The sequence below is a fragment of the Ahaetulla prasina genome, chromosome 3 (genome assembly GCF_028640845.1).
Source record: "Ahaetulla prasina isolate Xishuangbanna chromosome 3, ASM2864084v1, whole genome shotgun sequence".
Lineage (NCBI taxonomy): Eukaryota > Metazoa > Chordata > Lepidosauria > Squamata > Colubridae > Ahaetulla > Ahaetulla prasina.
In genome coordinates, this window is record NC_080541.1 from 188,227,673 (window position 1) to 188,254,676 (window position 27,004).

The 27,004-nt window shown below is 40.1% G+C and overlaps 1 protein-coding gene across 8 annotated transcripts in view; it reads right to left on the reverse strand.

Moving 5' to 3' along the window:
• The window catches only part of NAV1 (neuron navigator 1), a 282,699-nt gene that overhangs the window by 79,157 nt on the left and 176,538 nt on the right, over window positions 1-27,004 (reverse strand). For 7 of the 8 annotated variants that reach the window (XM_058174445.1, XM_058174444.1, XM_058174441.1 and 4 more), the window contains one exon: window positions 26,622-26,987. In XM_058174445.1, coding sequence (XP_058030428.1) covers window positions 26,622-26,987 — 366 coding nt within the window. Of the gene's footprint in view, window positions 1-11,737; window positions 11,910-26,621; window positions 26,988-27,004 lie in introns of those variants that run through there. The other variant, XM_058174447.1, reaches the window with a different exon arrangement.

Below are 27,004 nucleotides of genomic sequence, written 5' to 3' on the forward strand. Positions count from 1 at the left end.
GCTGTCTCCGTGCTGTATCCGGTCGGAAGCCGGACTGGAACGGGTCTAGATAGACATCTTCATCCAGGTATTGGGGTAGCTGTCGCCACGGCACTCTCTACAACCTTCGCCGCGAAGCGAAGGTTGGAGACTGGACGATAATTACCTAAAACAGCCGGGTCCAGGGAAGGCTTCTTGAGGAGGGGCCTCACCACCGCCTCTTTCAAGGCGGCCGGAAAGACTCCCTCCAACAAGGAAGCACTCGTAATCCCTGAGCCAGCCTCGTGTCACCTCCTGAGTGGCCAGCACCAGCCAGGAGGGCACGGGTCCAGTAAACATGTGGTGGCATTCAGTCTACCCAGCAACCTGTCCATGTCCTCGGGAGTCACAGGGTCAAACTCATCCCACACAACATCACCAAGACCGCCCTCAGACATCCCGTCCGAATCACTACAATCTTGGTCCAAGCCGTCCTTCAGCTGAACGATTTTATCGTATAGATAACCGTTAAACTCCTCAGCACGTCCCTGCACGGGTCATCCCGCCCCTGGTGAAGGAGGAGCGGGTCACCAAACAGGGCAGCTGGGCGGTTATCTGCCGATGCAATGAGGGAGGAGGCGAGAACGCCGCTTCCTCAGTGCCACTAGGTAGGTCCTAGTATAGGATCTAACTAGTGTCCGATCAGCCTCTGAACGGCTGGACCTCCAGGAACTCTCTAGGCGCCTTCTCCGCGCCATCCCCTCAGCCCTCGGAGAACCAAGGAGCCGGTTGGGATCTACGCCGGGTCAGAGGTCGCAAAGGCACGACACGGTCAAAGCCCCAGCCGCAGCCCGCTCCCAGGCTGCAGCTAGTTCCTCTGCCGTGCCGTGAGCCAGACCCTCAGGAAATGGCCCAAGCTCCGTCCGAACCTCTCAGGGTCCATCAGGCGCCTGGGACGGTACCAACGTAATGGTTCCGCCTCCCGCGGTGTTGGGTAGCGGTCAGAAAGTCCAGGCGAAGGAGAGAGGATCTGACCATGACAAAGGTTCAATGACTATTTCCTTTAAGTCCAGATCTCTCAACCACTGACCAGAGACAAAAATCAGGTCCAGTGTGCCACCCCGATGTGAGTGGGGCCATCCACTACTTGAGTCAGGTCCAAGGTCATGGAGCCAAGAACTCCCGAGCTACCGTCGATGACAAGCCGGCAGATGGCAGGTTAAAGTCCCCCATGACTAAAAGTCTGGGGGTCTCCACCGCCACCCCGGCAAGCACCTCTAGGAGCTCGGGCAGGGCAGCTGTCACGCAGCAAGGAGCCAGGTACGCGACCAGTAAGCCCATCTGACATCTATGACCCCACCTCACACAGAGGGATTCACACCCGGCTATCTGAGGTACAGTGGTCTCCCTCGGCTCTAGACTCTCTTTAATCACAACCGCCACCCCTCCACCCCTACCCTGGGCCCTCGGCTGATGGAATGCACGGAAACCCGGTGGGCACATCTCAACCAGGGGCACACCCCCTTCAATGCCCAGCCAGGTCTCCGTAACGCCTATAATATCCGCGGCACCCCCCTGAATTAGATCATGTATTAGGGGGGCTTTATTGGCCGCGGACCGTGCGTTGCATAGCATCAGACGAAGGCCCAGGCTCTGAGGGTCCTGACCATCCGGGGAACGGGTAAAGTTAAGGGGATCGGGGCACGCGATCGCCTGCATACATCGAACGTGACCCCTGTGTCGACACGATCCCCTTCCGCCATATCTGCCCCTCCCACTTACCGTGCCAATAGACTCACCTCACACAAAGGAACACCTCCCCCATAACCTCCGAACCCTTTTGATAATCGCCACGAGCATGCGTTGGAACTGGTTTCCTCCCGACGGGCTACCCCTCACCCGCCTTACCCTCCCACCCCTTAAAATACCCTGTCTAAAACCCCAAAGGCTCCTTCTTCTCGCATGCCACCTCTGTGGGTCCCAAGACCCGTCATTGAGGCCGGCCCTTGGTAGCGATATGGGCCATTCCTGCGAGGCGGGGCACTGCAGGCGCAAGAGTTCACGTGCAGTGTAGCGCATAGGAAAGTGCGAATCGGCGAGGGATGCTAAGATGGTAAACCCCAAAGGCTCCTTCTTCTCGCATGCCACCTCTGTGGGTCCCAAGACCCGTCATTGAGGCCGGCCCTTGGTAGCGATATGGGCCATTCCTGCGAGGCGGGGCACTGCAGGCGCAAGAGTTCACGTGCAGTGTAGCGCATAGGAAAGTGCGAATCGGCGAGGGATGCTAAGATGGTAAACTCCCAAAGTAACAGAAATGGTAGATCTTCCAGCGGGAGTCCAGCTGGTCAAAGGACAAATGGAGCAGGAACTGGATAGCGATGACAAAACAGGAACAGACAGGCCGACAGTCTCCATGGCATGCCAATGGGGAACAGTTCTACAAGAGATCTTAATTAGGTAGATGTGGCTAGCGGTCTGTCCAAGTCCCGAGACCAGTCCAAGCTAGTCCAATCCAGTCCAATCCACTCCATCCCGCAGATGGACATGCATGACCGCCCAGTTTAGATGACCCATGGTCCGGAATAAGGGGGGGCGGAAATAGGACGGAGCAAGCCAGGCCATAAGGCCACAAAGGAAAATACGATGGAGCAAGCCAGGCCACCAAGGGCCATTCGATGACACGCGATGAAATAATGCGATAAAACAGGCCAAAAGAGGGGACAAACCTCAGCCACGGTTCCGGCCTCTTCTCCCACCGAGGCCTTACCACACCCATCCTCGGTGGGGCTGCCACATCTAGGGCGCCGTTGGACGGGCGCCACGCGGACCACACAGCCTCGCTGGGCACAACCAGCGCCGATGGACCTGGCGCCGATGGAACTGGCGCCAAAGGAGCCGGCAGGCCCGCCGACAGGCAAAAACGGGCCGGGAATTCGCACCAGCTGAAACCAGGCCGAATCCACACCCCGAAGCCGTCGGAGCCAGGCCGGGATCACCGACGATCTCAAGCCGCTGAAATTCGGCCACGATCGCCGGGGTCGCCACTGGACAGGGCTCACCGCTAGGCCGCTGGGCAGGGCTCCGCTAGGCAGGGCTCCGCTAAGCAGGGTTCCGCTGGGCAGAGCTTGCTGCTGGGCCGCTGGGCAGAGCTCCGTTGGGCAGGGCTCCGCTCCGCTGGGCAGGGCTCCGCCGAACAAGGCAGACCAAAGCAGGGCTGGGCAGGGCTCCGCTCCGCTCCACTCCGCTCCGCTGGGCAAAAATAACAATAGGACTACTTGGGATAGTGGGTGTACTGTGAGGGGGGGCGGGGTAAAATAAATGGCTGAATGCAATCAGAATTGCCTTTTGAGAAATGTGCTTGTGACAGGATATATCATCATGATAGCCATTTTGTGATAATACCATGACATACTTTAAAAATTAAAAAAATAGGTAAAAGTTTACCTATCGCTGAGGCATCACTGGGCTATGCAACCTACATTCTGCTCCAATTTGAGGCCCACAGAGCACCTAGAGATTGTGGTAAAGTTGCATTTATAAGCTTTAATGCATCCACTTTCACCTTCCAAATTGCCTTCTTCGAAACACTACACAGATGATCATTGGGACAATGTCAGTGTACATGAATGGCTTTAAAGTAAGTCTGGGTAGCGTCTGTCCTGAGAAACTAAAGCTTAGGAGGCCCAACACAGAGCCTCCTTTTGAATCATTCTGAAAATGAGAATCTTCACATGGGTGGAAGAGAGCAGCATTAGTCAATGGGCCTATCAGACTGACTCATGGTGAAGACCTCCCAATTAAATTGCTATAATTGAAAGGGTAAAAGATAGGATCAATTTTAGCAGAATGAAGAAACGGTCTTGGAAAAGCTACTTCTTCTCTCACAAAAATTGGCTTGAAGAAGATAATGTCTGTGGATATGCAAGAGGAAGGCAGGGCTGACTTATGCAGCTCTGATGCTGCCAGGGAAGGGAGGCAACAGCTGCTAGGAAAATGTGGTAGGTTTTAAGCAAACACCTGCTCTCTTTTGGTTCTTACCCACCACCACTATCCAGGGCTTGATAAAATTGAGGTTTCTAGAATGTAGCCTTGATGAAAAGACATCCCCTCCCCTTTAGATTCTGTACCAAACTATGCAGGTCAACACCGCAGCTGCTGGAGAACCAAATAAAGCAAGGCTATGAATCATGCATTTAACTCCAAAAATCACTGCAACTGACTTTGAGAAGGATCAAGGTGAATCTAATCTTTTATCCAATCCTAATTACTGGTAAATAAAAATAATTATCTCTATTAGCCAATATTTTTGTCTGGCAAATGTCAGAAAAAGAGATATTGGCTAATACTATCATCCTTCTATCAAAATTTTAATCTCAGTTAGAAGCCATTCTGAGGATCTGATATGCCAAAACTCTGCATCTGTTTTCCTCTTAAACTACTCTGACTGCAGGAAAAATGCTCGTGTCTAAATTTGGGCCAGCAATTCCCTACTGGCGCTCAGGCAGCCAACAATAGTCATTGGGAATCTGTCAACATGTAACTGATTAAAAGTATACCCTTACCAACATCAAGCAGGTGACATAGCACACTGTTTACATTCTTGGCACTGAAACAAAAAGCCACTCTTGTTCAGCCTGCTGCTGAGTAGGGTATTATAGGGACCACTGCTCTGTATTAGCAACTCCTTTGAAACTATAATGTAGTAGGTGATCAGAAAATGTCCTATTTGTGAGCCAGGAAGAGTACTACTTCTCACCACTAGGTAACATGAACCAATAACTGATTCAATCACCTGTTTAAATATATTGTAGCTTGTTGAATAATCATCAGTTGGCCAGGTTCACATGACCCTATGCCTAATATTATTTAGAAACCCAATGGATAAGTTCAAACAATACGTTAAGCCAAAATCTGCTGCATTAATTAAACCAACCAATATTATTTTTGTTTGTGTGAGCATGTCTGTATGGTTACAGGCCTACAACCAATTTTTAATTCAATTCAATAACCATGTTCTAACTTTATAGTATAGAATTTACAAATGACAATTCAGTAACTTCATTTGCCTTTCATTTAAGCTTAACTCTGTTTCTAGCTGATCTGGACCTATCAAAAAGGCAGAGTAAAGAACATTCCTTTTCCTTTCCATCATATTAAGTGCCAGCTATAGACAGCCTGCAACACTCAGTTTGCCATTCAGTCTTGATTTCTCTCCAGCAAAGTTGGCCGTGAAACAGGAAAATAGAGATTGATCTATAAAGCACTTGCCAGCCAACTGGCTTTGTTAGTGATCTCATTTCAGTGAAAAAAAACCTGGAGATTCAGAAGGGAGTTGCACTGAAATGTAACAAACAAAAGAAATGAAATGACATAGCATTTTGCAGATGCACACCCACATTATGCTCAAAGCTATCTGTTCCCAAGTGCTAAAAATGCAATTACCCACCTCCTTCTACATCACCATCCTTCAATACCGTAGCATAATAATAATGCTATGCTATCAGCACATCACATGAATGTGGAGCCTACATTAGTCACTAGTATGCTTCTGGCTGGAACCTGCAGATCAGCCTTCCATTATGTGAATCGACTTATCCAGTACGTTTTTCCTACCAGACGCCCCACTTATACACTGCTTTTGTGAAGTAAAGGGAATAGGGGCCTGGAGGGATTGTTTTCCAGTCACTGCTTTGCTCCATATCTTCTAACTTATCAGAAATTACCTATGACAGAATGTTTCTAAAGAGTACTGATTGTTGTCACCTTTAATTTGCCATGTTTCCTTTTCCTTTTTGTTAGTGTCATAGTTCTATTCTATTTATTACTATTATTTCTGCATTTCAAATTTTTGATAGTGATTATTTCTATTTTTATTTATTCTCATCATGGATGTTTTAACTTATTTTATGATTTTTCACTTTTGATTAATTCCTCAACTACTATCTGAGCCTGTAATTGATTTTGTGATATAAAGTGGAAGAAATAAATCAACTGCAAGCATCACATTTCTTTTCCATATTGACAGAATTTGTATTAATAACAGACACTACGTTATATAGCTTGGTAGTTACAGACCTCCCAATTATACACAGAAATAAATTTTCTGCATCATATTTACAAATCTTTCTCCCTGCTAAACATTCCCTGTAACTCTGCATTAGATATTACACCATTCCACAAGAGTAGACACATTATTCTCCCTTTGACAAACTGTATTTACGGAATATAGACATCACTCCTATATAACTTCTTTCATTTAGGCTGAGCTGCAAAGTGGAGGAATCTACAATAATAAAAATCATAGATTAAATTTCATCTACATATGCAGAAGCATAGAAAATACAATTTACAAGGCATTTGAGAGAAGTCTATTGTCACAGTACCAAATTAAGGCATTCCAATCTGGTGTTAGTGTTCCAGAAAAGCGCAACTCCAATTAAAAACTCTAAGACAAACATTTTCTCAAAGTTCCATTTATTAGAGTAGGTATACTCTAGTGGGAAAACCCGAATCTGAGAGTTCCAGGTTTTCCCTCAGTAAATCAAAAATCCCAAATCCATCCCCTGCAGTCCATCACATGGTCTAATCACCATCCGTCCCATCTTGAGACATCACTCCAACCACTTCTTCTCCAGATGCAGGACTGTCATGACCTTGACCAAAAAGAAGAATGCTATTTTGTCTAGCTTCTTCAGAGCTGGGGCCAGGATAGTAATGGAACCTTTATGTATGTTCTATTCCAGAGGTCTTCAAACTTGGCAGCTTTAAGACTTGTGGACTTCAACTCCCAGAATTCTCCAGCACCTATGGGCGTTGAAGTCCACAAGTCTTAAAGCTGCCAAGTTTGGGGTATCCTGTTCTATTCTATATTCCAAGAAAAAATTGCATGCAGTCTTGATTATTTTTTAAATTTTATATTGATATAAAATCTATATAACTTTTACATTTTGTCCATGTATGTTAGCCACCAGTATTTTGTTGGTTAAGATGAGAGCCATATAAATTAGCTAAATACATATGTGCATAATTTCATTTTCTAATTATTACCATGAAATAATCTGGCCCTCAATATAAGCCTTAAAATGTCCAGAACAGTACTTAAATTTTCTAATTGCTTCTTATCATATAGTACCTCCATCTTGCTTTAGCTGGTCAATGAACTATGAATCTTTCAATAATATATACCATAACATAACATAACAACAGAGTTGGAAGGGACCTTGGAGGCCTTCTAGTCCAACCCCCTGCCTAGGCAGGAACCCTACACCATCTCAGTCAGATGGTTATCCAACATTTTCTTAAAAATTTCCAGTGTTGGAGCATTCACAACTTCTGCAGGCAAGTCGTTCCACTTATTAATTGTTCTAACTGTCAGGAAATTTCTCCTTAGTTCTAAGTTGCTTCTTTCTTTGATCAGTTTCCACCCATTGCTTCTTGTTCTACCCTCAGGTGCTTTGGTAGTACCAGTAAAACTAATTTACATAAAGACAATATTACAGTCAAATATAGCATACAATCTATATTGCATTTATCTACTGTAGTAAGGATCAAGAGATTAAAAAATAGTCATATCAGGAATTGGAAAAAATATACACTTGTATTAGACTCTGATGACACCGAATATCTAACATATACAGTAATTTCCAATAAAAATGCTTAAACTAGATTCAGGGTGCATGATCAGCATTTGCAATAATTATTTTTACATGCTTTTTTCTCATCCAAAGCCTTTCTCATTTCAGCATCCTGCAATGCAAACTTTTACATAATACCCATTCATAAAGCTACACACTCTTCTATGACATAATACATTTCTTTTTACCCACTCATTTTCCTTACATCTTCTTTCCATTCATCGTGCTGAGGAATTGTTGTGTACAGAATATGTATTTTCTCTTCCCTAGTCATTCTACTTTCTTTCCAATTTCTTTCACATTTTTCCTTTTCTTCCATGTGCATTTTCCCAAGTTCTTGGCACAGCCATATTTACTACCCTATTCTGAAGCCTCATCAATTATCTTCAGTAATTGTCTCAATCCTTCACCATAAACAATCAAATCAGTAAAGGTTTTAAATCTATATTCATTCCTTTGCATTATTTATTTATTAATAAATATTAATAAATAAATCTGTAATCTCTATAGACATATGGAGGTTTACCACAGTTAAAACAACTTTAAAACCAAAGGGTAAGGTTTATTGACTCCCATCTATCAATATCTGAAGACACCTCGCTATATATTTTATTTATATTATATGTTACTGAGTTATATCTTTGGTATATATATCCCTAAATATTTAATGGATTCAATACAAATGGGGAATTAATATTCCTTTAATGGAAAGGTAACCCAAGTTATCTTTCATCTACTGGCATCAATTCTGAATTGGACCAATTAATAGAATATCCTACTATTTTGCTAAAAACAGCTATCTTTGCAACAACACTGAGATAGTACTGAGGTTTAGAAATAAACAAAAGAATGTTATATGCAAATAAAATCATTTTGTGTTCAACTTGGTTATCTACTACTCTATGACTATATTAAACTATGTTGTCTAATCGCAGAAGCCAAGGGTTTCCCCATAGATAAGGCTAAAAGTGGACATCTGTATCTAGTTCCTCTGAATAATGGAAAAGTAGGATAAAATATGGGGAAAGGTGAACACTCTCAAAAGTTACCCCTGATTAATTATATCATATTCATTATATGAATTCCAATTCATATATCTCTATGGAGAAGATTTTCGTGAAGCTATACAAGAGCAAGGCCATATAGGGTTTAATAGGTCACAGCCAGCACATTTTATTTAGCCATTTGGCAGATTTAGATTATTAATCTAATGTTGCCTGTGTCCTGTAAACTCAATGTATTCAGCTTTTATTCCAACTTTTTAAAAAAATCACCTTAACATCCTGTTTGTGTTGAAAAGCAGTACAGTGTGCTATGTATCTTATCATAAAACCATTAAATTTGCAAAGCATGTCCATTATGACATTCCAGTATTTTGACATAGAAATATGGATCTAGGACAACTCATGCATGGCTGACTTGCCCCAGTCATCTCATCCTGGCTGACTCATCACAGCCAACTCACTATGTGATATAACTTGCACAGCCAACTCATTGCAGGACAACTTGCTGTGGGACAATCAATGTGGGGATAACTCTAGAGAGGAATGAATTACAGGAGCCTTGTCTTGCTTTAGGTTTGAACCTTCTTAAGTTAAAAGTCCTCGAGGCAGGGATGAACCAGAGCATGGAGACCCAGTGGCCCATCAGCCAAAGTGTGCACTCCATCAGCCAAGCCATGGAGCAAGTGTAGCACACAGGTGGTCCCTGCATGGATTCAAACTGAGGATGCAGTGTGTCTGCCACCACTTCGTCCTAGTGTACCTGCTGCAAGGGCCAGCTGCTCTACTGACATCCAGGTATTGGTCCTGGACCTCCAGCCCTGCCAAATGCACAGGGTTGGAAGGAGAAGCTGTGAGCTTGAGGTCTTTGGTAGCTTCTTTTTAAAAGATGCCATAGATTTCTCCAGGGATATTTATTCAGCCAGAAAAAAATCCTAATCAGTCCATTGGCATTGTCCTACATGGACAATGGAGGATTCCTTGGGGGCTTCTGGGACTGGCCCATTTGCTCCCACTCCACCACAAGGAGCCAAACACAGAAAAAGTGAGTTGACAGCAGCAGTCTTTGAGGCAAGCATTTGCCATACCTGCCATTCCTGAAAATAATCGTTTTTGTCTTAAAAAGAGACCACCAGAGCTAGAATGAACCTTTGCAAATTTTTTGCAAATTGATCATTCAACTGCGATACATCGCCCAAACTGAGGCTTTTCCAAATCAAGCAACATATCCATCTTTGCTCTGCTTAGTTCCACCAAGCAAACAAAATTAAGAAATGGTAAAATAGTGGTAAATAAGCTAGGGAGATTTTCAGGGGCTGTGTGTTTGTATGTCTACGTCTGGGGTGAAAAATAAATTTGCTTAAAAATCAGTGAAGATAACTCCCAAGTAGTTACGATTATAGGAGCATGGTATATGGTTGAGCTTTTTCCTTTTTTTTTTTGTCATTCCCAATGCATTTGCTTTTTCTCTCCCCTATGCTCCTCTCCTCCCCTTTCTTGGTCACAGCGCCAAATCTGCCTTTTCCCTTTCTGTGCAAGCAAACTTTAAGTTCCTGACATGCCAGGAAGAAGCAGTAGCAGTGGCAGGCCTCCTCTCACAGATGCACAATGCCCTTGGCCTGGATCCATGCAGGGTCTATCCAGGAGTGGCATGTTTGCTCCACAACTTGGATGATGGAGTGCATGTCTTGGCCACTGGAACTCCATAGTCTGGTTCACCCCAGCCTTGACAACTTCTAACCTGAGAAGGTTCAAACCTAAAGCAAGACAAGGCCTCCTACAATTGACTTTTCCCTTTCTTGAGTTGTCCCACATTGAATTGTCCCGCAGAGAACTGTTCCATAGTGAATTGGCTGCAGCAACTTGCCCCATTCCATAGAAAGAGCCAAGATATTTCATTCTCTGCTTGGTGATTTTTCATAGCACTGCTTCCTGTACTTGGCATGGGAGTGTCAAGTACAGGATGCATTATATATTATGATAGTTAACATTCAATAAGAAACCAAGATTTATAGAGAGATGGATGATTCCAGTTAGATATTAAGCTTCAGGAAATGTTTATAGATATAGAACATCCAAGTATATTGAAGGAAATAAGCCAAATCTCAGGAGTTTGTGTATGATTGGTTCATGGCACAAATGTAAATAGTTCTGACATGATAATGACCTCATGATGCTTCTTATAGTATTCTCCTGATTATTCATCGGCTTTCTTGAACTCTTTTCTATTGCCAAGATAAAAATCATTTTAGAGAGTTTCTTGTCTGGTGCTAGGAATAAAATATTGGACCAACAAAAAAGGCGCTGCTGCAAGGTTTCTGGTTTGTTACGTGTGATGCTGGGAAATGGCAAAGAAGCTCTCCCTGAACTCCTTCAATCTACAGAACTTAGCCAAACAGCTGCTTTTGTCTCTAGTCAATATTAGGCAAAAGAAAGACTATTGGGAATAATAAGCCAGTTGAAAGAAAAGATTGATGGGTTACATGTGCAACTAAAAAGAGATTTGGCTCAGGAGCTGAAGGATTGCTATCTTTGCTGCAACACACAAATGCACACTTCCTCCTTCTTAAAAACAGAGCTTCTCAAAATAGCTGAAAACATTGAACAAAAACTTTACTGATGAACAAATGAATTCGTAATCTAGAGTACCGTTTTAGATAAAATAGCATGTATTACATTTGTAAGAACTGTAAGTCATTTGTTGCATATTCCTGACTTTTCAAGCACTAAGAAATTTAAGAGTAGCTAAAGAGTATTTCACTCTGAAATGATTGGATATAGTTTTGAAACATATAACTATTTGCAAATTAATGTAAAGTAGGTCATAAAGAAGAAGCAAGCAGGCATAATGACAGATTGCTAATACAACATCAGTCTAGACTCTCTAAAGTAACAGCCTACAATTTCCAAATCCCTGAGGATGCATTTCCACAGCCAATAACAAACCTCAAACTTCTTTCTCTTTCTCTCTTTTAACTCAAACTGCAAAACTATTTCCTTCTATGTGGAAAGCTACTTTACGCTTAACTTCCCCAGATCTCACACACCTAAAACTGTGATCCTTTCCCAAAAAGAATAGAAACCAGTGCATTGCTTATTTATAGGTGCTTACATATGCTTAAATATAAATTCATTTCTACTTGCCCGCTGCAGGTTTGAAGTTCTGATCCAAGAGGCCCTAAACAGTTTAACACAGGCACCAATCCTTTGTCTCGTTGCATGCTTCTACACATCCAGTAACAACCCCTTCCAAACAATAGGCTAAAGCAGTCAGATGAGGTTAATCAGTGAGAATAAGGAAGTATTGCCTCATAAACCACAGGCCAGAAAACAATCCCAGAAGTTATGTTTGTGTCCAGAAAAATACAGCTGCATCCAAATCCCCATCTCACTGACTGTTAGTGACTGCCAACATGTTGAAGGCTTAGTATGTTTTTATCTCAAGGGTTTTATTGGCCAGAGACATAAGCTGTTCTGGAGCATCTGGCTAAACAGGCACTTACAACTGTCTCCCCAACCCCCCCCCCACCATGTGCAATGTTAATCCTGACTTAGAAGAGATATGGAAGAGAATTCTTTGAAGTTCCCTGCAATGACTATCAATGATAAAGCTCCCTTCCTCCACTATGAGAGTGCGAGAGAGAACATTAGAGGAAGAAAAAAGAGAGCATGTATAAATCATTACCACTTCTGGGTCATTCAGGACCCACTATAATCATCCCCTTAAGAAAACAATCTCTTTACTCCATCTACTGAATGGGCAAAATAAACACTAGGAAAAATTCCAACTCTGTTTAAAAATAAACATGTGAAATTTGCACTTATGTTTATTTAAATTATACATTGGGCTACAACATGTAAATGATCATACTGGTTATATTATATCTCCTTCTGATTCTTTTTTTTCTTTTTTTTTGTCACTTGGAGCCTGGGTTCCTATTTACCCTTAAGTATCCCTTCAGTGTTGTTTTTTAGAGATTAAAAAAATTGTATTCTCAGCTCACATTGTTCTTTACTTCAGAGTTCCCCAACATTTCTGCCTTTGTGGACGGTGGAAAGGGGGGGAGGAGATGGTTCTGTGTGAGCAGTGGGCAAATACATGCACATGGGCAGCTCCATTTATGTCACTGGCGAGCATGTCCACCCGCCCTTCGCGTAAATGGAGCACATGCCCACACACTCACCTACTGTTTATCTGCTGCTCATGCAAGTGGTGATGCGTGCCTATGCATGCACTTCCATGACCTGGTTCTGAATGGTTCTGAATGGCTCAAGGCCCAGTAGTGGCCCAGGGTTGGGGACCCCTGCTTTACTTCAATTGCTGCTAATAATTACTTTTCAGAGTCACTTCAATTGCTGCTAATAATTACTTTTCAGAGTCACATATCAGATTTAAATAGTTATCTGTTACCACACTTGGGAGATTCACAGAACCAAAGCATAGTTTTCATCTGCAACAAATATAAATTTCAATCATAGATCAGATCCTGAGTTTACATATGTGGCTCCCACTTTGTGGAACATGCTGCTCCCCAAGTAAACATGGCTCCTTTCCCTTTTAATGTTTTCGAAGGCATAACAAACATTTTGTTTCAACAGGCCTTCAGCCACTAAGGACCACTTATTTTTATGTTTTGAGTTATGCTTTTGAATGGATTAAGAAGGGTAATAGTGTTGCACAGTCATATTTATAGAAACCACCCAGTTCAGCTTGGGACATTACTAAAATTCTGTGAAACAATGAATCAAGAAAAATAAAGGAGCAATAAATGGTACATAGATCAGTTAATGCTAATGTCCTGTACACCGAGACCGGATGCACCAAGACAAATTTCTTGTGTGTCCAGTCACACTTGGCCAATAAATAATTCTATTCTATTCTATTCTATTCTATTCTATTCTATTCTATTCTATTCTATTCTATTCCATTCTACTGAAAAGATAGGTTTTTATCCCTTGCTCTAACTCTGTAATTGTGCAAGGTTCTGCTTTAAAAGGCAATTCCCTAGCTTGACTAGCTTCATTCTACAGTTTGCATAAGAATTTGACTAATCAGACAACCCCAGGCAAGGGGCAAACCACTTGAGGCAATATGGCTGCAGAGGGCAGGAAAAGTTCTGTTAGTTTGGCTCTACATTGTCAAAGATTCAAAGCCAAGATGGGGAAGTCAGAGAAATATATGTAAACATAGGATCAATGCATGCCAGAATGATTCATTCTTTAAGCAAACATGACCCAGGCACAATAAAGGAAAGATCACTATGGGGGCAGGACAAGCTGCTTTTAATCCAAGAGAGAAAGAGAACTCCAAATTTGGAGCAATTCAAGATGATATTTGGGGCAAGGCAAACCAATTTACAAGTCTGCCTAAAAGAATTAATTTAACAGTTATTTAATAGATATCTAATATGTTGTTCAGTTATACAAAGCATCCATAGATCACCCACAAAAATCAATGCATCTACTGAATTGACTTTTTTAGAATACTCCGAGACTAGGAAGTGTTAAACAGAATAGTTTAACTTTATATCACAAAACGCACATTTAACAAAAAGCATGGAATGTTATGTTAATGCTGGGATGGATGTCTCACATCTGGGCAGAACTGGACATTTCCCTATTCTCTAGTATCTGCACTCACTCCTTAGACACCAAGTAGCAAATTTATGCTATGTCTGTAAGCAATATTAAAAAACTAAAAATCTTATACAAGAGAGTGCTGGGCAAGATAAAGAAAAACCTACCCATATACATTGAAGGAACAGCTTCAGAATACAGGAAGATAGATAAAACAGAAGGGTATGAAAGATATTTTTTACCAAGGGCTACCTGGTCTAGTTTGGTGGTGAATAACTTTCCCACTGAACATCTGTCCTACAGGAACAAACAGAGGAAGTAAATCTTTAGATAAGAGTTCTAGTTCATCAAATGCCAATAGCTAAGTCTCAAACAGAACTTAGAAACAATTACACCCACTAGCAAACCTACAAAAAAAAAGTGTAGAAAGTAATACTTCATAATTATAATTGCAGGAACTGGGTATGTCTAATTTAATGAAAAGAAGGACTGGGGACACATGATAGCAGTATCTCAGGGGCTGCCACAAAGAAGAGGGAGTCAAGATATTCTCCGAAGCACCTGAAGGCAGGACAAGAAGCAATGGGTGGAAACTAATCAAGGAGAGACGTAACTTAGAACTAAGGAGAAATTTCCTGACAGTTAGAACAATCAATAAGTGGAACAACTTGCCTGCAGAAGTTGTGAATGCTCCAACACACTGGAAATTTTTAAGAAAATGTTGGATAGCCATTTGTCTGAAATGGTGTAGGATTTCCTGCCTGGGCAGGGGGTTGGACTAGAAGACCTCCAAGGTCCCTTCCAACTCTGTTATTATGTTATGTTATGTTATAATATCCATGCAAAACGATACTTAAGATAAGCAGCTATGAGGATCCTCCCTGGCTATCACCACTAGTGAGTCAAAATGCATAAAATGATCTGGAATTTTAATGCAGATAAGCTAGCATTTAAAACCTGCACATTAAAAAAAAGTCATAGAACTAAAATATAATTCTATTTTACAATGAAGATGGTGAAAAAGTCTCTAATTCTGTGATCAGGATTCTGTGGGTGGGTTTGTATATAGGAAAGTAAGTGTGTGCATGCATGTACTATATGTCAAAGACTGGAGTATGAATTTAGGCAAGGACATAAATTAATATTTCTCTACCCTATTGTTATCCAAAGTAAAATCCCCTCCTAGGCCTGTTATTTCCTCTGCTTTAAAAAGTTACGGTTTCCTATATGTTTTTATAAGGCAAATAACTTCAGCAGGGAAATAATTTCAGTTGGGAAACTGATGTGAAGTTAACTCCTGGTTTTCCAACATCACAGTCCAGAACTGCATCTATTCCTGTCTGCGTGGCAACTAAACATTTTAAAACGAGCCATGGGAGTTCCTAATTACAGAGCCAGTGTCATGTCTATTGATATTCAAAGATGTGATATCTACCTGTGAGGGACTATCTGAGCAGAATCTAGAGAGAAGCGTGCCAGGCTCTATTTTAATATTAAAATAAGATTTACATACTAAGAAGTTGGATGGATTTGCAGTCACAAATTATCCTCTACTTTGAACACCAATGCAGGAGTTGGCAAATACTAGACTTGTCATCCCAAAAGGATGTGCACATTTGTTGTGACTGTCTAAATTCAGGCAGCAACATGTACATATAAAGCAAGGGAAACCTGCAATAAGGATGAGGAAATTTTTTTTTTTAATTTGAATTTATATCCCGCCCTTCTCCGAAGACTCAGGGCGGCTTACATTGTGTAAGGCAATAGTCTCATCCTATTTGTATATTTATATACAAAGTCAACTTATTGCCCCCCCAACAATCTGGGTCCTCATTTTACCTACCTTATAAAGAATGGAAGGCTGAGTCAACCTTGGGCCTGGTGGGACTCGAGCCTGCAGTAATTGTAATTGCAGGCAGCTGTGTGTTAATAACAGGCTGCATTAGCAGCCTGAGCCACTTCCCAGCCCAGAAATTTCTTCCTGGTTATGGTAAGGAATACAGTAAAAATCCAAGCACCTATATTTACTACCAAGATGGTTCCCTACCATCTGACAGGTAGGAAAAAAACAGGTAGATAAAGCAATTAAAGCCAGGACAGATAGTGGAATAGCAGAGGGATGAACAATTTGACAACTAAATCAGAAATTCAGGCTTTGCCTTTCTTCCTCAGCTTTATGGTTTTAAACTACATACTAAACCAAACTGAGAGTAAACCTCTGTAAATTGATTTGGGGACCACTATCCCTTGAAATGCATCTTAAAAGGACTCATAGAAGAGAACATTTGTAGTTCAGGGTTGAACTGTGAAGTTGCTGGTGCTCTCTGAGTTTGATTGTTTCCTTTTAGATGTTTCATTACTCAATTGGGTAACATCATCCACATGAGGGAATAAAATAGACTGTTTCCTTTTTCAGAGAGAAATGAAATACTACTCTAGAATCACATACATGATTGGATACCACCCGAAGTAAGAAATATAACTCTAGTAGCGGTTTAAAAAAAATAGCTTGTATCTGTGCATACCATAGGTGGGTTCTACTTACCTTTACTACCAGTTTGCAATGGGATTGTGTGCACTTCTGCGCGTGTGCAGATCGTCTATGACAACATCTGGGTGGGTGGCAGAGCCTAGCCCCCCCCCTCCGAGTTTTACTACTGATTCGCAAGAACCAGACCAAACCAGGGGCAACCCACCACTGATACACACACACACACATTTTAAAGGTAGAAATTGCTTAAGATTAATCATTCCTTAGCATGAACATAACTCCTGTATTTATTGTTGGTAATCTGATTTTCCTATCTCAGAAGAGAAAGTAAAGACAAACAACACTAGATTTCAGTTGAATATATAAAATAAAATTGTGCTAAGTCTATTGATCTTGAAGTTGACATGATATCAAACTAGGACCTTCCTTTTTTAGCCTAATATTTACAGTTTATATGGCAATTAAGAACTACTTTATGAGCCTTTGTCTAAATGTGATGTCACAACTGTCATCATATACTCCAGAATAACATATCCTTCTAGCTGAATAATCTCAGCCTTATCAAACTGGTGTCATGGGTTGGAATGTTTGGCACCTGATAAGGCTCCCTTCCTAAATAGGAGTGAAAACTCCCATGGCCTCACTTGTCCATTTTTTCTAGCCATGAGGAAATGAAAGATGATGACAGTGATGAGGAGAAGTAAAGTTGTTTTATCTAGCAAGTCCACATATGACATTAAGGAAGAAGTGGACCTTCTGTAGGATCAGGGCCAAGATAGAAAAATATCTTCCCCATATTACACATATACTTTTTTTTAATTTGCATTTATATCCCGCCCTTCTCCAAAGACTCAGGGCAACTTACACTATGTCAAGCAATAGTCTTCATCCATTTGTATATTATATACAAAGTCAACTTATTGCCCCCAACAATCTGGGTCCTCATTTTACCTACCTTATAAAGGATGGAAGGCTGAGTCAACCTTGGGCCTAGTGGGGCTTGAACCTGCAATAATTGCAAGCAACTGCTGTTAATAACAGACTGTCTTACCAGTCTGAGCCACAGAGGCCCATCACCAATAATCAACTCAGAAAGCATGGAGAACTCAACATTACACCCTTATCCCATCCACAGTTTCTCCCTGATTAAAAGCCACATAAACTTCCAACCAGATCTTCTGTTGGTGATATCATGGATACCATCTTGGACACAATGTCAATTTTCTGATTCTGATATAGGTAATTTTTTTTCAGCTAATCTATAGAACTGTGAAGTTACAATGTGCACTTCTGTCTTCAGGTTATTAAGTAAAGATATGACATAATGTTTATATTCAGAGAATAAAAATGTTTTCATTTTGGAAGTCAAGGTTGTTAGACATAGACCCTCCCCTCTTATCCTGCTTAATGGAGTTGTTTGTAAATTTGTTTTTATTTTTGCAGAAGAAAAAGGCACTGTGTTCAATGGGAACTCCAAAAGCAACAGCTGCTGAACACAACAGGATCAATTCCCCTTAGATTCAGAGAAGAACATTCAGTTTTGTGAGTCACCGCAAATGAATAAATATATTCTATCCCTATGAAATACAGCCATAGATCACTACTTAAATCTGAATGTAAAACTCATAATCCGTTTCTGTATTATCATCACTCTCTTAGCATCTCCAAAATCAGCAAATCAAAACCAGAAAGTCTTTAGTTTGTTGCTGGGTCAGCATTTAAAGCCACAACATGCAATGCAGGAAGGACAAATTAAAGACAGAAGCAGTTGAACGAGTACAGGTGGCTATTTAAAGAGCTTAACTCAGACTGCAGCTCACTAAATATGTTGGACTTGCATTCCTATAAATTTTAGGGAATCCTGGCTTAAACATTGAATTAGCTGACTTTCACATCTTTGGCGAGCGAGACATTGAAATATAATGCTTGGCAGTTTCTCCCCAGTAACCAATAGTTATATAACAAGAGCCCTCTAGCCAAAAAAAGAGTGACCAAGGGAGGCAAACATCTTCACACACAATCTTTTCTCTAGAGAGAATGAGTTTGGAACTCACTGGAAATCCCTACTAATATAGTAAAAGAGCCAGTACAAAACATTGACTTAATAGTATTATCGCTACATATAGGTCTATATATACAGTACATGCCTTTCCATGCCAATCGTTTTGGGGGCATTATGCATTATGCGAAAGGAGGTAAGAAATGGTAAGTCAAAGAAATGAAAAGCATTTTACTGCATTCAGCAAACAATTTTCAACTCTATATTCACAAATATTCCTTAATTCCAGTTTATTCAATGTTACCATGCACATTCCTTAAATCAACAAATACATAATAAGCTTTATTTTTCACACTCATATATTTTCCATGACCTGTTGAAGTGCAAAAAACTGGTAGATTCTGCAGACTCAAATTCCCAGAGTTTACTTATTGTTCCATCCTGTTCCCTTTCAATCAACATTCTGCCAAAAGTTTTCTTGGGAACATGAAACAAGTGATACCTCTTTCATTTTATATTCAAACCTGCTGCATTTTTCTTTCTATAGAAAAGATATTTAGTAATTCCTTTATTCCAGTTTCACTCCAAATTCCACTTCATCAATTTTGTGTTTAATTCTAATCATTCTGGAGAAGGGTATTTGTTTAGTGTACTGAATTATTGACCTAAGCTTTATGATGCTGGGCTTCAACTTCCAGAATTCTCCAGCCAGCATGAATTCTGGGAGTTGAAGTTCACTCATCATAAGATTGCCATTGATCTCAAGGTCTTCGGGTGCAGACAGAAAGAAGCAAATAATAATTATATCTTCAGCTGAACCTCATGCAAATGCTGAACAACCCTGCTATTCATTAAAGCAATCTTTTTTTTCTACACTTTCATAAATTTCATACTACCAATACCTGTTTTAAGAGTTGCATTTACCTTAATAACTTACAGAGTAATCTGGAAAAAAATAATGTGTGGGTTTTTAAAAATAAATGCATACATATTGTACTTGCGCAGATTTAAAGTACTGTACTTCACCTTAATTATTTTCAGTGTGTCATAGCTCTGGCAGATATAAATATGGTCTTGGTATGTAATGCATTTTAAATATTAAGTACAATATAATTAGTTCTGTTACTATGCACCATCCTCAAATTAAACCTTGGGTGCAGCTATGATTGCATTCTTAAAAAAAATACAGGAGAGCTGGACTCTTCAAAAGGTTGGGGAAGAAAGCGGCTGAGCAATTTTTTGAACTTGTCCTGCTGCTGGACATGTTTTAGCTACTCCCAAATTAAGTACTAGGTTGCAAATAAGTCAGAAATCATGTGCACAATAAAAAGGGGCGGATTTTTTTTTTTTTTTTTTAGCAAAAGGCCTTGGTCTGCTAGGTTCCATAAAAGCTGTTCCATGAATTTATATTCATGGAACAGCTTTTATGGAACCTAGCTCTTGTAAAATTTACAACAGCTCTTGTAAAATTCTCTAAGTTCAAAACTCTGGTTTAGAGTAGGTGAGACAAACTCTGCCATATTCCTAATAATAAAGGTGATTGTAAATTTATAGTAGCAGCAGCAAAATACACAACAATAGAGTTAAACATCAGTTAAAATATATGTATTGTTAAATTTGAGAACTGTACGCCTTAAGCCTGTTTCCTACATTCCCAAGAGACAAGTACTAGAGGAACCTTTAAGAGAGCCTCACTTGAAGAAGTGGCTGAGCTGGTTCACACCAAATCAGACAGTTCTTCAGAAGTTCTGCTGGTCAACATCTTGCCTCCTGCAGCTACCTTCTTATTCTGTTCATTGCCAAAGAATCACAGAGAGCAGATAGAATAGAGTAGAATAATATAACGTTCTTCAATTCTTAAGATCAATTATTAAGATGTTTGCATATTCACTAACAAGAGCCCTACCACTTAAATAAAACCAAATGCAAATAAACACATATGTATCGACTCCAAACTATAATGGTCTTTGGACAACTATAAAGCATCATCTACCCTGTTTCCTCCAGAATAAGACATCCCCTGATAATAAGACCAATCGGGCTTTTGAGTGCATGGCAATAAAGCCAAGCGCTTATTTCAGGGTTCAAAAAAATTTCAGGGTCTTATTTTTGGGGAAACACGGTATTGCAACAGAGAAAATACTAACTGCTTTTCGGATACTTTAGCCTTAGCTTCCGCATATAAGCATTAAAAGCATCACTAACTGTTTATTTATTTATTTATTTATTTATTTATTTATTTAATAAATAAATAAATAAATAAATAAACAGGAAAAATGTTTACTTTTCTTCTGTCGTATTCTCACCATTTGCTAAATAATTAAATAATAAAAATAAAAAATAAAACTACAGAGAAAAATAAAAAGAACCATATAGTTAATATTAAATAGGCACAATAGTAATGAGAAAACCTAGATTGAAACTCACTTTTTTTACCTTAACATACTTCATGATATTGTTGTATGAATAAAAACATCGAGAGGACTTTTTAAAAAATAATAATAAAGTATTAGTAAAAAGAAAAAAAAGAATATGGGAACCGATTCAATTGTCTCTCATTCATTTGCCACTTTATAGGACAAATGACTCTGCTCAAAGTTGCTGGAACTAAGAGATGGCCGGCAAATAAATTTGCTAAATAACGTAAATATTGATGATACATATGCAGTTTTGTTTTATGTATAACTAACTAGTAATTCCTAATACTTGGGGAGAAATGAAAGATATATTTAATTACACTAATAACTGTTAAATCAATATTACTGCCAACAGGGTAACTTTGCTCTTGGCAGTAAAGAGATATTTCTCAGCCTTGTGTTCTAGATGGATACCTTCTCAAGTTTTCCCTTTTCAAAAACCACAACTTTTGGCTTTTCAGGTTTGTAGCTTTATCATAGCGCTTATATATTGGCTTCTGTTTCTCCCAATGAATCATTTAAAAAAATTATAAAGACATAATTATTTCTGTTCTGGTTAAATGCAACTTTTTCTTTGTTTGTTATATCAAGAATAAAAGATAAAACAAGGGAATGATGACATTTTTGGGGAGAAGTTGAAAACTGAACTGGTATTAAAGTAAAGGTAAAGGTTCCCCTTGCACATACGTGCTAGTCGTTGCTGACTCTAGGGGGCGGTGCTCATCTCTGTTTCAAAGCCGAACAGCCAGCGCTGTCCGAAGACGTCTCTGTGGTCATGTGGCCGGCATGACTCAACGACAAAGGCGCACAGAATGCTGTTACCTTCCCACCAAGGTGGTCCCTATTTTTTCTACTTGCATTTTTACGTGCTTTCGAAACTGCTAGGTTGGCAGAAGCTGGGACAAGTAACAGGAGCTGGTATTAGGTCTGTGCAAATGGACTCAGATACAGTTACAGTACCTCAGTGGCTCAATGCCTTCCATTAAAGTGAGCCTATCAAATGTATGGGCTTTTTTCATTTTTGACAAGAGAGGAGAATTTTTTTAGCTCAAAACTGAGAGGGGCAGGATAAACATTTCTTACTGGCGCGCAGACAAGCTTAGACTGAAACATTTCTGTGCTCATCCACTGGCGGGAACAACAAGTCCTGACCATCTGCCAGTTTTCTGCAAGCCTTGTAGACTTGCAAACAAATAAATTGGCCCATTTGAGTTTTGTTTTTAATATACTGACTTAGGCTGAACAGTCCTCTCAATCTTGGTTGCCATTTAACTATGCAATGAAAAGAGTTGGGTAATTGTCAAAGTTTTAGTTATTTAAAAATGATCTAAGTCTCTGACTGAGAGAGATGTCTTTGGTGCTGCAGGTGCCCTTAGAGGCAGCTGCAGTAGATTTAAATAGGGAGAAAAAATAAAGTGAATTGAGAACTGCCCTCTAGATCAGGGTTTCTCAAACCTGACAACTTTAAGATGCTTGCATTTCAATTCTCAGTAGAAATTAAAATTTGAATCCTCAGATCCAGGAAAAAGGCAACAACAAACCACTTCCGATATCTTGTCAAGAAAACTATAGGGACTGAGAAGAATTTTGATGTAGTGGTTAAGAAATCAAGCTAGAAACCCAGAGACTCTTCTAATCTTGCCTTGGGCACAAAGACAGCTGGGTGACCCTGGATCATTCTCAGTAGTAGGAAGAAGGCCATTTCCAAAATCTTGCCAAGAAAACTTCAAGAAAGTATCCAGGACTTAATACTTCAAACTTGCTAGAAACTTGTCTCTGCCTCAGGAAAGATGCTGTTGTATGGGGTGGGGTACACAACAAAAAGGCATAGTTCTTCTTTGGTCCTATTAAATGACAATGCAGTGTACCAATGACAACACATGGATACGCCAAGAAATGCCCATTATTGCTCATGTGGTTGCATTTTTAACCAGCTGTATCTTGCAGGTCATCTGTAGGTGCACCCCATGTAGACCACATTGCAATAATCCAATCATAAGGTGACCAGAGCATAAGCAACTGCCTGAAGGGCCTTTAGGAAAAGGTACAACCAGCATACAAGATGAACCTGTGCAATGATGTTCCTGCCCACAGCTGTAACTGAAGAAGGACTCCCCAAGTTGTGTGCCAGTCTTGAATGGGGAAAGGCATCCCCATTCAAGAACAACAACAGCAATAGTACTTAGACTTAAAAAGCCTTTAAAGCCTTCTTTAAGTGGTTTACAGAGTCAGCATATTACCCCCAGCAATCTGGGTCCTCATTTTACCCACCTCGGAAGGATGGAAGGCTGAGTAACCATGAGCTGGTGAGACTCGAACTGCCAAACTGCAGGCAACAGAAGTAGCCTGCAGGACAGCATTCTGACCACTGCGCCACCACGACTCAATGGTAATATCCCTGATACTGGGGTCCAAACAACCACAGCCACAGCCACTCTGTCTTGTTTGTATTGAGCCAAAGTCTGTTCCACCCCATTCAAACCCAAACAGCCTCCAGATGAATCTCTGCAAATGCTCTCCTGGCCACAGCTACTGCCTAACCATTGAGGAATTGCTGCATGTCCAGAAGAGCCCCAAATTGCATACCAGTCTCAAAATCCGTGACTAATGCTGAAAATATCCCTAACGCAGGAAGCCCAAACAACCAAGCCATTCAATCTTCTGAGGATTGAGCTGATCTCTTCCTGCCCATCCAGACCCAAATACCCCTTAGACTCTGGAAGCTTCACCTGTGAAGCCTGGGGTTGAAATGTATAGTTGCACATCATCAGCATATTGATTATGCCAATCCCGTTTCATATCAATGGTGACATCACAGAAATTTTCTGTCCCATCCTACTGTCCCATGTTCAATGAGACATCTCCTCTGCAAGTCATTAAATAATTAGGTGACAACAGATATGTGGGCAGCTGTCTTTTAGTTGAAGAAAATGTCCCTTAATTCAGAAGAATACAGCAGCAATTACTTCAAATCCACATTTCTATGATTGTTAATTTAAAAAGTTGCAGCTGTTTAAAAAAATGATTTTTTTTTATACATTGCTCTGGAAGTTTAGTTTAGTTTATTCTTTTGTTTTGTTTTTAAAAAAACAAATACAAAAAAGGGAAAAGAAAAGAAAAAAGAAGACAAAAGCAATAGTTATAAAAAGAGTATTTTATATATACTCTATATAATCTATATATAGGGTACTTTATAATACAATAAAAGATTAATTTATTTATTTTAAAACTTATATGGCTGCTTATCTTATTGTATATGTAATAGTACCAGTTGACTCACAACCAAATCAATAAAAACAATAAACCAATCATATCACTCATGCACGAAGAAGCACATTTCCATCACAGAGCCATAACACTTATCAACTCCACTACTTGGGGGAACAGTCAGGGCTTCACAGTCTTTCAGAAGACTAAAAGAGTAGAGTTTTCCAGATCTGAAGAGGGCTTGAGTTCCAAAGGCCGAGGACACCTATAGAGGAGCCATATCTCCAAGGTTCACCAGGTGACAACATTTAAGGAAAGGGACCTGATGCACACTCATCTTGTTCAAGCTGGTGAGCTGGACAGATATCTTCAAGGAGAGGTACTCCCAGAGATAAACAGCACCATCCATTCAGGACTTTAAATGTGATAACCAGTACCATGAACTGATGATCTCATAGTCTGATTCCAAAAACCCTGATTATCTTTTTCCTAGCAAGAATGTTTAGATTAAAACTATATTATCTATCACTTAGTTTTCCCCAAAATTAAGAGATGGCATTTTTTTTCCATAGAGAGGAAAAACTTACCAAGCAAGGATCAAGAGAAAGATCTGTTGGCAACTCAAAGCTACTCATCACTTCACAAAAACTCTTGATGTTCCAATAGGGAAACCACACTTCAGTCACATAGTGCCTATTTCTGTCTGATCTGTATTAGTGATTAGCTTGTTTAGTCTATATTCTAATAATAGCAATGTTAAGATGCTTCATAACTGGATTCAAAACTTGTCACAATCACATCTGTAGACCAAAGTTCTGTGATCAACAAGGATTCTTCAGCACAATTTCTTATAATATATATATTTTAGGACCATGTTGACATTCCTTCCCTAAATGGAGCTCTGGAACTTTTAAAATGGAAAATGTATGACATAATATTTCACTATGTTTGTATCCATCTCTCTCTGACCTCTCTTTGGCTGGAGGTGTCAGCCAAAGAAAAACAAGACCCTTCATTTCCATGCAACCCAACACTGAGCACAATATTAAAATCAACATAAAGGATGCAACAGAGCAAATATAATTTATACAAAACTCAAAGTACTATAAATACCCCCTTTGTATTTGTAGCCTATGACTATCATTAAGTGTTGTATCATTAAGTGTTAAATTTGTACCTTCTGACTATCATTAAGTGTTGTAAGTGTTGTACCTTGATGAAGATATCTTTTCTTTTATGTACACTGAGAGCATATGCACCAAGACAAATTCCTTGTGTGTCCAATCACACTTGGCCAATAAAAATTATATTCTATTCTATTCTTTAAAGTTTGCTTATTTCAGATTATGATTTAGGGTATGTTTTTCCAGATACGAGATGCTAAAAATGATAAGATGCAACATCAGTTAAATCTTTATGTTTGATTTTGTACCATTTATATATAGCACTTTTATACAGTATTTTTATGACACATACTGTACCCATGAGACAACCCTAGAGAGTTTAAAAATTAAAAACAGAAAATATTGAGTCTTTTGTCCCATTTTACCCAAATTCCTTCATCCATTTTGTCATTCTTTAAAGGTAAAAAGTACAGATGTGAAGAAAAGAAATGATAAAACAATGCAAGTAAATTTCGGACATAAAAGGTAGCATTTCAGTTATAAAATATTTACACATCTTGGTGCGTACTTCACACTGAGCTATATAATATGGTTTCTTTGTTTTTAGCTTAGCTTCTTATTGTTTATGGATCAATATGTTGAGTTAACCCAGTCAGTTTAATAAGCCACAGTTTGGTTACCACATGGTGCAAGACAGATCATGTGTTATTCATGCTTTTAAAAATGCTCACTTGCTAAAACTGTGTATACCAGAATGGTTAGCTGCTAAACAACTGGTCCTAAAATATTGCATAGGCATTTCTTCTTCAAATAAAGTATTTTGGCTTGAAAATATCACTGTCAGTGAAACATTTGACTAGAAACATATGTTCCATATGATCACTGGGCTTTATCCATCTGGATGAATCAGCTCTAACAGTATCACATTGGACAAGCTCCTTTTTTTCTTTGTAAGTAATAATCCAATAAATGTCCTTATCTAAATCCCTGTCTACCAAAAAACATTTTCAACAAATGTATCTGGCTCTATTGCATGTCTTGGTATTTATCACTAACCTGCCAGGGAAATAGTTGCATAGCAAAGGGAAGAAAAAAATACAGAAATATAACCTATTAACATGGCTGTGATCTGCCTTGGATACTGCTATATACAGAACATCAAGCCTAATTTTAAATAGTCAGCTGATGTTTCTAGAGGGCTAAAGGTACTCACCCTGTGGTGATATCATCGTCTTCAGTCATTGTCTTCCCCATTAAGTCACTGTCACTCATGTACCCAGATTTAAGATCAACATCATCAGCATCAAGGGATTCCACCAGCTCCAAACGGGAAATGTGGCTGAGCTTGCTGGGACTGCGCATGGGCATGGTGTGGGAATAATGAGCTCGTTCCCCATGCATGTACCAGCTAGGAGTGCCTTCTGAGCGACACCCCCCACCGACCGAAGGAGCATCTCCGGCTTGCAGGCGTGGGCTGGACTGACCATACCGCCATGAAAGAGGGGAGGAACGGTTGGACAGGCTAGATACACTGCGGGGATTGGCTTCATCGCTATCATAGCACGTCATCTCTAATGAGCTGCAGGAAAAGAGAAG